The 12,004-nt window shown below is 42.9% G+C and overlaps 1 protein-coding gene across 2 annotated transcripts; it reads left to right on the plus strand.

Annotated features, from left to right (window-relative positions):
- Window positions 1-8,891: 8,891 nt before the first annotated feature.
- LOC120433139 (ladderlectin-like) lies at window positions 8,892-10,936 on the plus strand. 2 transcript variants are annotated; one of them, XM_039598801.1, is made up of 7 exons: window positions 8,892-9,030; window positions 9,110-9,177; window positions 9,265-9,315; window positions 9,908-10,017; window positions 10,104-10,232; window positions 10,338-10,449; window positions 10,554-10,936. In XM_039598801.1, the coding sequence occupies exons 2-7, from the start codon at window positions 9,117-9,119 to the stop codon at window positions 10,634-10,636; spliced, it is 546 nt and encodes a 181-aa protein (XP_039454735.1). In that variant the 5' UTR covers window positions 8,892-9,030; window positions 9,110-9,116; the 3' UTR covers window positions 10,637-10,936. The 2 variants fall into 2 exon arrangements, with proteins under 2 accessions (XP_039454735.1, XP_039454741.1); XM_039598807.1 differs by having other exon boundaries at window positions 8,968-9,030; window positions 9,106-9,177.
- The last annotated feature ends 1,068 nt before the right edge of the window (window positions 10,937-12,004 follow it).

Here is a 12,004-nt window from a genome sequence, read left to right on the forward strand (position 1 = left end):
CAACATAATAAACAACATCACGATGATCTATGGGAATATAACAGTAAAAACTAAAGATTATTGTGCAGCACGTAGGATCGACAGCACACAGTGTGCTTTGAGGTAGGAGCCAAAAAGGGTGTAGTTTGTGTGTGTGAGTCCCCGTGTGTACACCTGTGAGCATGAGCGTGCTTGTATTTAAAAGGTTCCTTCATGTAATGATCTGCTAGAGGGTGTGGGGAGCCACAGCCCCGTCCTCCAGGGCATGAAGCAGGTATGGAGGAGATCAAGGCTCCAGACATCCAGAGGCTCCCAGAACACAAGAGACCAAGGAAGACCAACAGAGGGACAGCCGCGCCACTATCCCAGAAAGAGCTGAGGAGAGCCCCAGACGAGGGGTCACTCAGCAGCCGCGGAGAAGTCGGGGGGGGGGTTGCAGTGACGTTCCTGTGAGCTCTGCCGGCAGCCAGCTGTGCCAGAGTGACCGAGCCCCAGGCCGAGAAGCCGAGGGTACCCCACCCCCGAAGTGGCCCAAACAAGACCCAGGCTCCAGGCCCCGACAAGCAGCCACCAAGGAGTGAGCCGGTGTGTACCTGGATGCCCATCCCCAGTCACAAAGAACCACCAACGCACCGATGACTGAGGGCGTCTGCCACTGGCAGGGGAAGTGGTGGGGGGGAGATAGGCCTCCATACCTTGGAGGGCCTGAGATGTCCCTAGAGAGGTGGCGTCTGATACCCAACCTGACATATAGACACAGACATACAGGCACACACAGATACAAACATCCATTCCCACCCTCATGCTCTCATAAGCAATTACTCAACACTCACCCAACGTGGAGACAGACATAAAGAGACACTGTACACACAGTCACACTCCCCAAGCGTACTCTAAGCCCCAGGTCTAGGTACCCTTGCCCCTAGAGGGGGAAACTGCACCCAGACCCAGGTGGTGTTACCCTTTTCCCTGGGGTGGAGAGACGCATACTGCCCCGGCTCGGCAGCAGCAGGGAGGCCCCACATTCCAGATCCCAATCGGACGGCCAACTCCTCATCCTAGCCCCCCCGCTCCAACAGGCTGCAGAGAACGGGGGTGTGTGAAGACTCCAAACCTCCCTCCGCCCGCTCAAATGTAGTGTTGATGCATGTGTGTTCTAAGGTGCATTTAAAACCCAGGAGGGCATGGAGCTACCTGCCAGAGCAGCAGGTAAGCGCATAGCCCCTCCTGATAGCCCTTGATGTCTACGTGTATTTAAAATTGAGAGGTGGGCAATGGCGCCAGGGGTGAGGTTGTGCACCCTGATGGTCTTTTGGGTACTGTGTAGCTTGCCCACCCCCAAGATCCTATATGTATGTGTAATGAGAGTGTGAGTAATGTGAATGTCTAAGTTGTGGGATAAAATTGAGGCACAGGCAGCCAGAAGGGGACAGAGGGGGGGGGATGCCTCCCTGCACCCTGGTGACACACCTTTACCCCAAGGCTCTGCATGTGTGGGTGATTGTGGTGGAGCGGGAAGAGGGAGGCAGCTGGAGATGGGGAGGGAAGGAAGGGAGGGGCAAGTGACCCCTCCCTGGGGCCAGCTCCCCCGCTGACCCCAGTAGGCACCCGCATACTCTGCAACCCGCCAGGGAAAGGGGGGCCCAGGCCCATCCGGACCGGGGCCCAGTGAAGCAGCGCCGCCCGGCCCCACAGAGCCCAGGACAGCCCACCCGACCCCACCACAGAGAAAGCTGTACCCACCCTGTCATCCACTCATCTTCCAGACTACACAAGACAATAGACGCCCAGGCTGAGATCTTCCTCCACCTCTCCTATATCTCCCCGTCCTGCAGAGTGAGTTCCTGAAGAGAGGAGACCTCCTGCAAGATGTAACAGCCTCCCCCACCAGTTGAAGAGCCCCCCCCAGGTGGCTCGATGAGCCAGCGGAACCCTGCGCCAGGGCTGGGCCCCCATACACCCACCCGCCCACAACCCCGGCAACATACCAACCGGGACCCAAGCCCCCAAACCCACCCAGGGGCAGCCAGGCTACCAGCTCAGTAACCCACGTCCGTCAGCACAGACCCTCCCCTAGCCCCGCTGCACGCAGCCACGAGGAAACCATCACCTAAGAGCCAACAGAGCCCTTAATAGGCCATGACCACAACCCCGGGTTGAGCCCTCCAAGGAAGATGCTCCTGGGGAACCCCCCCACGCCCTAAGCCTGTCCCTGCCCCCACACCAATCACAACAGTGAAGGTGGGACCAAACTATGACCCCCCCACCCCCGCTAGGTGATGGAGCTGATCAATGGAGCCCAGAGCAATTGATCTGATGTGGTGGCAGAGGCTATATCAAGACTATCTAACAGATAATTTCTATATTGGTTAGAATTAAGATTATTTTTATTTTTCCAGTTCATGAGGACTGTTTTCTTGGCTATGCATAGGGCAGTGAAAACCATATGGGCTATATTCTTTTCTGTAGTGACATAATCTAAGCTGCCCAACAAACACACTAAAGGAGAAGTTGGAATGTTACATTTCAGACACTTTGATAAGTCTTCACATATCTCACACCAAAACTTCTGAACTGGTGGACAGAACCAAAGAGCGTGGATATAATTGTCCGGTGAATTGGTTTGGCAGTGTGAGCAGTTGTTGGTAGACGTAAAGCCCATCTTGAACATCCGATGACCTGTATAGTGCACTCTATGTAGTATTTTGTATTGAATTAATTGAAGACTGGGATTTCTAATTAAATGAAAGGTTTTTAAGCAAATCTGAGACCAGAAGTTTTGGTCAAAGTTAACTGATAAATCCGCTTCCCAGTTTGCAATAGGAAGTGATATTGATTCATCTGTTTTAGAAAGCATTCTGTATATTTTGGAGAGTAATTTGGGGGTTTTAAGAGTAAGAAATTGTACCACACTTGGTGGTGTTTGTAGTTCAATTTGACCCGGTTTAAATTTCTTTTTTAATATGGATGTAATTTGTTGATATTCTAAAAATCTTTTCTTGTTGATCCCATATTGTGTAACTAGTCTGTCAAATGGAATAAATTCCGTTTCTTCTAATATATGCTCTAAATATTTGATTCCTTTACCACTCCAATCTGGAAAGTTTATCATATTATTGTTTTGTAATATGTCAGGATTGTTCCAGATAGGTGTACGTTTGCATGGGATTAATGAAGACTCTGTCAACTTCAGAAACTCCCACCATGCTGTCAGAGAAGAGCTGATGTTGACGCTTTTGAAGCATTCATGTCGTTGGATGTTTGAGCTGATAAATGGTAGGTCTGAAATCTCTAGATTATTGCAAAGTGCTTGTTCTACATCTAGCCAAGGTTCTTCTAAGAAGGTATTATTTAGCCATCCTGAGATAAACTGAAGCCTGTTGGCTAAGAAGTAGTGCTGAAAGTTAGGTAGTTCTAATCCTCCTTTATCCTTGGTCTTTTGTAGTGTTTTTAAGCTTATATGTGGGGGTTTATTTTTCCAAAGGAATTTGGACATACATGAATCTAGAGATCTGAACCAATCTTGTGGCGGTTTAGTTGGGATCATTGAGACTAAATCATTTATTTTTGGTAAGACCATCATTTTTATAGCGGCAACCCTTCCCATAAGTGATATGGGTAGACATTTCCATCTAGCCAGATCACCTTCTACCTTCTTTAAAAGTGGGATATGGTTTAATTTAGTTAGATCTGAAAGCTTGGGAGAAACATTAATACCTAAATATTTTATATTTCCTGATTGCAGTGGTGTAGAAGAAGAATTATGGAAGGAGCAATTAATTGGAAGGACTGTAGATTTTGACCAATTAATTGAGTAATCTGATATTCTTGCAAAAGAGTTTATCAATTCAATGACCCCAGATATATTGGTTTGTGAGTTTTAGAGAAAAAGTAACACATCATCCACATAAAGGCTGATTTTATGTTCCACGTTCTTGCATTTTATGCCCTTAATTTCTGAATTCTGTCTAATTGCTGCTGCTAGTGGTTCAATAAAAATTGCAAACAGTGAAGGGGAGAGGGGGCATCCCTGCCTGGTGCCCCTCAGGAGATAGAAGCTGGAGGATGTTTGGTCATTTGTTTTGACACAAGCTGTTGGGGAATTATATAATATTTTTAACCAGTTAATGAAAGAGGATCCAAAACCAAATTTGGCCATGTCTCTGAGTATTGCACACCTTGTGCTTTTGGGCACTCCAGTGATGTTGCAGCTCTGAAATATGGCCAAACTGGTGGCAAGTGGCATCTTGGCAGCTGCACGCTTGACTTTTCTCAGTTCATGGGCAGTTATTTTGCGCCTTGGTTTTTTCACACGCTTCTTGCGACTCTGTTGACTATTTTGAATGAAACGCTTGATTGTTCGATGATCACGCTTCAGAAGCTTCGCAATTTTAAGACTGCTGCATCCCTCTGCAAGATATCGCACTATTTTTGACTTTTCTGAGCCTGTCAAGTCCTTCTTTTGACCCATTTTGCCAAAGGAAAGGAAGTTGCCTAATAATTATGCACACCTGATATAGGGTGTTGATGTCATTAGACCACACCCCTTCTCATTACAGAGATGCACATCACCTAATATGCTTAATTGGTAGTAGGCTTTCGAGCCTATACAGCTTGGAGTAAGACAACATGCATGAAGAGGATGATGTGGACAAAATACTCATTTGCCTAATAATTCTGCACTCCCTGTATAATGGCCAGGACCTTTGGAAAAAGCCCAGAAGAAAAGGGGTTAGTGGGATGGAATGGCCTCTTCTCCACGGCCACAGGATGGACTGGTTGAGGCGGTGCCAGGGGCCGCCGCTGCGGGGTGACCAGGACCAGTCAGCCCGTTACTGCTTGTTCCCACAGCCATTCCTGTTGTCCTAGGCTAGAGTCACCACCGCTTTGAGGGTCACTGGCCACTGGCAGCAGACCCACTATGCCATCCTGACTAAGAGCCCCTCCACGTACTGCTCAAATACCACATCACTGCAGCACCTCCCCTTGTGTGGGGGCAGGTTGTAGCCACCTGGCCACAGCATCATCCAGCCTCCTGGCGTACACGAAGGTGGTCTAACCCCATCCAACCCTCCCAGAAGTGTGTGTATGCAAGAGTGCTCTGGGAGGCACACAGAGTCTTTGCAGACTGCTAAGGATCAGACATCCTATCAATATGCAATCGATTATATAACTCTAAGAATATATGAGTATATATTTTTAAGCATAAATGACAATCCACAATATAAACCTAACAGACCCGACATGGCTCAGTTTTTAGCTTATTTTTCTGTTCACAATGACTCTGTGCTGTCACTTTTCATTTGGCACTTTGCGGTGGTCACTGCTCCTGCTCTCTGCTCCAGCCACTCCATCCTCCTCTCCGGCCCGGCAGCTACTGAAATAGGGAAAGCATGATTAGATGATGTTCACCGGCTGCGAAATCCACCCTTCCCTGACACCACACCCTGAACCTGGTGCTCCACCCCTCCCCTGCAGCCGAGCCACATCAAACTCCACGACATCGATCTATAAAAATTACAACCAGTAGTCCTGGCAGAGTCCAGCACCCACAGGGAATGAGTCTGGCTTATTTCCAGCTGGACAGCCAAGCTCTGCAAGGCTTGTATAAGGATGAAATGGCTCATAGCAATGGGCCAGACACCTCATACTTCCAAAACCCCTCCCACAGAATACTCCAAGGGACAAGGTCAAATGTCCTCTCGAAGTCCACATAATACTTGGTTGGGCAAACCCCAGAGTTCTTGACTGTCCTTCTGGAATGGTACAGTGTAAGCAGTTGATGACAACACTTGCCTAAGGATGATCTAAATGTTCCCTGCAGGTACTTGGTGGTGACATGGAAGAATGCCACACATATCTGTAGACACAAAAGCAGCCAAGCAAGCAAACAAGCAAGCAAACATCAGCCCAGTAATTATCAACAATCAGCACTGATGAATATGAAACTGTTATAGAAAATGCTGGGGTCACTCCAGATCACTAAATATACACAATACATTCATAAGAGTCTGTCTTACTTGTTCTTCAAGAAATAGAGTAGGCCAGGCCTCTGGATTTCAGAGGTATTGGACTCCATCTCCCAAATCTCCTTTCTCCTTAGGGAAAATATGACATCTATATTTTCTCTGGAGAATTTTTGATGTAGTTGATAATGAGAAGCAGGAACCATTTCCCTAGTCATGTTGAAAAAAGGAAGTAGTAATTTAATTGGTTGAATTTTTGATTAAGGAATAGATATTTTTTTATCAATACTTTGATCTGAATTAATTTTTAAGAACAGAATTACATGGTGTTTTATAGCTGCGCAGTACAGTATTGTGGTGGTGATTTGCATTATTGCCTCACAGCAGGAAGAATCCAGCATATAACTGGGGCATTTCTGTGTGGACTTGGCATGTTCTTCCTTTATCTGTGCTCATTCTGGGCACCTTGGCTTCTTTCCACAGTTTAAAGATATCCATGTTAGGATACATCTAAATTAGCCATAGGGATGAATGTGAGCGTGAATGTTTGTTTGGCTGTCTGTGTTGAACCTGTTACAAATGGGGTACCATGATGTACCCTACAACTCATGGCATCACTGATCTCCTTGACAGTCTGAGAAGCAATCTGTTGGTGTTGGATGGACCGAAAAGACATCTTTCCTTGTTTTCCAAAAACAACTTGAATTTGTCGGACCACAAAACAATAATTTTGCAATTTTGCCTGTCATTTTAAATCAGCTTTGGCCCCATGTTTGTATGTTTTCTGTCCTCAGTTATGGATAAAATCTGGGTTTATCAGTTTGAAAATCAATCAGTTATTTCATTTTGTTTATTTATTTATTTACTTACATTTTATTCAGCATTGAAACTTCTTTGGAACTGGGGTTGTACAATATCTGTCTAGACAATATGGAGTTTTGTAACTTCTGTTTTGTTTGACAAAGGGAAATTAATTTCATCATCGCTTTTATGTACACAACAGTTCTCCTTTTCACTTGATAGTTTTATTCATTCATTTATAAGACAAAGACTTAATATTGCCTGAGAAATTTAGTTCTCATATTTATGATATTCTCCTAACTGAAATAATAAATCATAATAAAATTGAAGTAACAAGTCAAAAAATACAAATGCAGCACACTGAACCAACTTCAGATATGTCTAGTTCATTTGTCATGAAAGAATAAGGGAGTAGGCCTCATCTGGCCATTTTTATCAGTCAAGCGTCCCATTAAATTTGCAAGACGTTCTCACTCCCAAAGCGTAACATTTTATGCTAGGTGACAAATCGTCAACATATAATGCTTCCGGGCACCCTAAATGACGAGGTCGGAAAAAAATGAGGAAACATGAGAACCGTTTGGAATCAATCTACACATGTTTGTTCATTTTCCTTAAGTCGCTTTGGAAAACACTATTTAACGTCATTAAAGTGCTGGATAAAGTTGGGGATAAAGTTATGGTTTGGAGTAGGGATATGGTTAGGGTTCGGGCCGGAATGCATAGCTGGAACGTATATTATCATGAGACCGTCTTTCTTCTGTATTTCACCCATAACCTGGCGCGCATCATAAGAATGCTGAAGGTCATCTTTTGCGTTCCTCAGGAACGCAGCCGGATGTGACAAATCATCAGGATGTTACGAGTGAGAATGGGGTGAAATTTGAATTTTTGAAAATGGTGACTGTGTATAAAAATGGTTCTGATTGTTAAATAGGTCATGCAAAATGTATGTAAAACCTCTTTAGTTAAAGCTGAAAGTCTGCACTTCAGTCACATATTGATTGTTTGATTTACAATCCACTGTGGTGATGTACAGTGGCAAAAAATGTGTCTTTGACCCAAACATTAGCAGGGTCCTACATAAAGACAAAATATGCTTAGTTGTAATATTTGTTAGTTTGGCAAATTTGTAAGAGTCAAAAGTCAAACCTCCAACACAGCACAGTGACTTATTGTTGATGTAAATAAAGTTGTGTGGCTAGTGATAGGGAGCTATGGAGAAAAAAAAAAATTCTTGTCCTAAGGAGATCTCTTTTTTTCACCATACAGTTTGCCAAGAAGAGCATATCAAACCTATGATTTGTTCTTGGTTGTTTTCTTTTTTTCCCCACAGGGACATAAGGCAGTAGTGCAAACCACTGTGCCAAGATGCTTCTGGTAGATAAAGTTAATATGATATTTTCTTAGACATGCACTTGAGGTATGATAATCAAACCCTTTGACCTTCAGTGTACTGTGGGACCAGAGACCTCCACTCAGCAGAGCAACAATTATGTTCCAATGTGCAGCAGAGAAATATTGTGCAGCAGAGGGCCCACTTGGTTTACTACCATATCCTCTGACCACAGCACAGGTGATGCTGTACAAATTGCACTGCAACCTCAGCTTCCTGCACAGGAACGTGCAGTGGCTGATATCCCGGGAAGGTTTGAACGCTGCAAGACTGTAGGGGAAGATTGTAGCAGAAGTTAAAGGTAAAGGTTTTGTGGGTCTATTGGACCCAGTTTAGATGTTGGCTCCAAAAAGTGAAGAACACCATGTAGAGCAGGGGATTAGGTGAACATGAACATGATGAACTTTTATTTACCAATTTATATATAAAAGCAACAATATTTTCAGTCACAATGATGATATCAAAGGGTGGCAATACATTTTTTGACTTTTAAACAGGAAGAAGAAGTTGAATTATATATCAGAACTCTAAAAACATTGATAATGTCAATAATTACAATGTGTTTTAATCTCCTTCAACAGAGTTTCTCTTTAACACTGTGACTTTTCCTGTGAAACAAGAAAGCTTTATAAGGTGTTCTGTCGTTGGACTCTTTGGAACCTTTCTGTCAACCATCAGTTAATATGTGAAATTAAGTCAGCATGAAATCAAATTAGGGAAGAGGCAATTATTTTTTATTTGGTTGAGAAAGAAGTTGTTATTTCCTGATTTGGCAACTATGTAACTATAAGAGTATATAAACACTGGTACCAGAGATGTTCTTAACCTCCACGGTGAAGACTAAAGCTACTGGCTGACTCAGAAAAGAGAGAAGACCATCTACAGAAGGTCTGGTACAAACTCTTTAATGATCTTTTCTCCTTTTTTTAAAGAATTGACAGTAATTCGATTCTTCTGTTTTACACAGAGGCACCATGAAGCTGCTGCTTGTGTCTGTACTTCTTTGTGCAGTGATGGTTCTGACCCCTGCTGCTTGTGAGTATTGCTGTAAAGGATGTAAGTATATGTCATTTTGTACCTCTTTACATAATAAGTCACCATTTAATGTTTTAAATTGTTTAGTTCTTACAGATAAAGTTGACAGCAGTGGTGCAGGGGATTTAATTCCAACAGGTCAGTGGACATTTTACTGATTTTAACCAAAACTAATCACATGTCTAAAGACAAGAAAAAAAAACACACCTGTGTTTTGCATGATGTGCTTCTCATTTATAATACAGATGATATATTTTAAGAAGAGAAAGGACAAAAAACCCAACATATAATATAGAAAAGAATTATATATGAGCAAGATTATCTTTGTTATTTATTTTATTACTATTATTACTTTATTCTTTATTTATATTTATACATTTTAATGACAATTTGTGTTTTGAAATTGTGTTTGCAAGTTACTTTGTTCAACCTCACCTTTTAACCTCATTCTTAAATTTACCATCTTTCTTGATTTTGATTGTTTGTAAAAGGACTTTCTAAACTTTATTCAAAATAGGGGTATAAACAGATTAGGTATTACTGTAATAACTAGAATTATATGATTAATAATTATGAAAAAATGACACTTGCATACATATAATTACACTTTATAACTGTGAAGGAGTAAAAATGTCCTGTTTTCTTCTTTCATTGTATTTGTCATTATCTAAAATAATGTAAAATACGATTTCAGCTGGAGTCACATATAAAACTATCTATTTTCCTTCAGGAATAAGTGACCAGGTCAACATGTCCTCTTGTTGTCCTCGTGGTTGGACTCGGTTCAGACGTCGCTGCTTTGTCTATATTCCAACAGCCATGAACTGGGCTCACGCTGAGGTAAGTTTCTCTTAATTGTGTTGCCTTCAGTACTTGAGAAAAACATCTTAAAACACATTTGCTCTCTCTGTCTCTTGCCATTGAAGAGAAACTGCAGGTCCATGGGGGCCCACCTTGCATCTGTGCACAGCAGCAGCGAGTACCATCTGATTCAGAAGCTGACTGGCCCTTATGGCTACAAAACTACTTGGATTGGAGGAACTAATGCATCTGGGGTACTTTTATTCAATCATTACAATTTTTTTTCTGTTTCACAAGACTTTGGTTAGGCAGACTCTTTTGGCCTGCCTGAAATAATGCTATCAACTTCTGTCTTCTAGAAACATGTTTGGTTGTGGACTGATGGGAGCTGTTTCAGCTATACACACTGGTGCCCAGGAGAGCCTAATAATGGCTGTGGCAATCAGCACTGTCTGCAGATAAATTATAGTGGTAATTCAGAGTACAACATTTAATATGAATGCTTAATATATGAATGACTTATAAAAAATAAAAAATAAATAAATTTACTGATTTCTGCACTTGTACTTTCTTAGGTTCCAAGTGTTGGGATGATGTGCAGTGTGACTCACATCGGCCATCTATCTGTGCCAGGAAAATCTCAAGACACCTGGGCTGAGACTGAAGCATGAAATTCCTATAAAAACACAAACTGATGTACAATAGTGTTTGTGTTTTGCTTGCTCCAATTTCTTTATTTCATTTTGAAGCATTAAATTTTTTCTCTCATTGTAGCACCCAACCTAAACATCAAAATGACAAATCAACAAAAACTGCATTGTCTTTTAAGACCTTGTGTCTTTAACAAGAGCAGACTGGTTGTGTTACTACAGCGTTGATTTTTGAAAACTGTTCTTTCTTCTGTTTTTCATTTTTTTTCACTTGTTTTATGCAGCAATAAAGCTTTTAGTCAAGCATCTGTCTGTGTTACATCTCTTGTGTTTAGGAATATACATATTCAGCATTCATAAGACACATTCATTGAAGTTGGGGAATTTAACATTAACCTGGACGTCCTGATGTAAAGTAGTGGTGAGGTGACCATGAGGATTGGCTTTTAAAGGGAGATCACCCACCTGTTCTCCATTCAGACATTGTTTCCCTTATGCCAGAAGCTCCTAAACCCTCAACACCATCAGCCGCTGCTTGCTTTAGGTGCTGTTAACCAGAGTTGTTCATTCATCCTTCCTGTCCGTGGATCACTCATAACACAGTGCACTGGGTGTTACTAAAGTCCCTGTGTGCCTCTACCAACCCATCACTAGCCTTTGCCGAGTTTGGGTCTAGCTAGTTTATCGCTAAACGGGCGCACCAATTTAAAATTAATAATCCGTGGGCATCCTCCCGATTGTGACAGGATGTCTGAGCCGCACATAGACCCAGCAGAATTCGAACAATTAAAAGCCGAAGTGTTGTATCTCCGTGATGTGGTAGATCGACAGAGCACTGAGCTGGAATCCCTCGCTCAGACGATCATCCAGCTTTCTGCATCCATCACCACATTGCAGTGTCAATCCACAGCGTTGAGCGAGGAACTCCGGATTGCACTGCTAGATAAGTGGAATGGAAGGTTACTTGTCACTCTGGATATGCTTTTTGAATGTCAGCCTTGTAAATACTCCACCTCCCATGCCAAGGTTGCAATGTTAAGCTCTTTTGTGTCTGGTCCAGGAGTGGACAGCAGCCCTTTACAATGGCAAGTTTAATGCCTGCAGTAATTAAGCCTTGTTTGTGGAGGAGTTAAAGAAAACCTTTGTTCCCCCCTTTTAATGAAGTATAGGTGGAGTCACAGTTACTTCATTTACATCAGGGTAATCAGTCTGTGTGCCACTTTATCTCAGAGTTCTGTGTTCTAGCTGCTAAATTAACCTGGGGAGATACTGCGCCCCGGTCAATTTTTATGGAGAGTTTGGCCAATTACATCCAAGATGAGATAGCAGGACGTGAAGCGCCCAAGACTCTGGGTGAGACTGTAGATCTTGTTTTC

The sequence above is a fragment of the Oreochromis aureus genome, linkage group 3, assembly GCF_013358895.1.
Source record: "Oreochromis aureus strain Israel breed Guangdong linkage group 3, ZZ_aureus, whole genome shotgun sequence".
Taxonomy (NCBI): domain Eukaryota; kingdom Metazoa; phylum Chordata; class Actinopteri; order Cichliformes; family Cichlidae; genus Oreochromis; species Oreochromis aureus.

Bases quoted from the DNA above. Each gene is read 5' to 3' on its own strand.
- LOC120433139 (XM_039598801.1), top strand. From the start codon at position 9,117: ATGAAGCTGCTGCTTGTGTCTGTACTTCTTTGTGCAGTGATGGTTCTG. The intron at 9,178-9,264 runs GTGAGTATTGCT...TAAATTGTTTAG, and splicing joins GGTTCTGACCCCTGCTGCTT to TTCTTACAGATAAAGTTGAC. The intron at 10,450-10,553 runs GTAATTCAGAGT...GTACTTTCTTAG, and splicing joins TCTGCAGATAAATTATAGTG to GTTCCAAGTGTTGGGATGAT.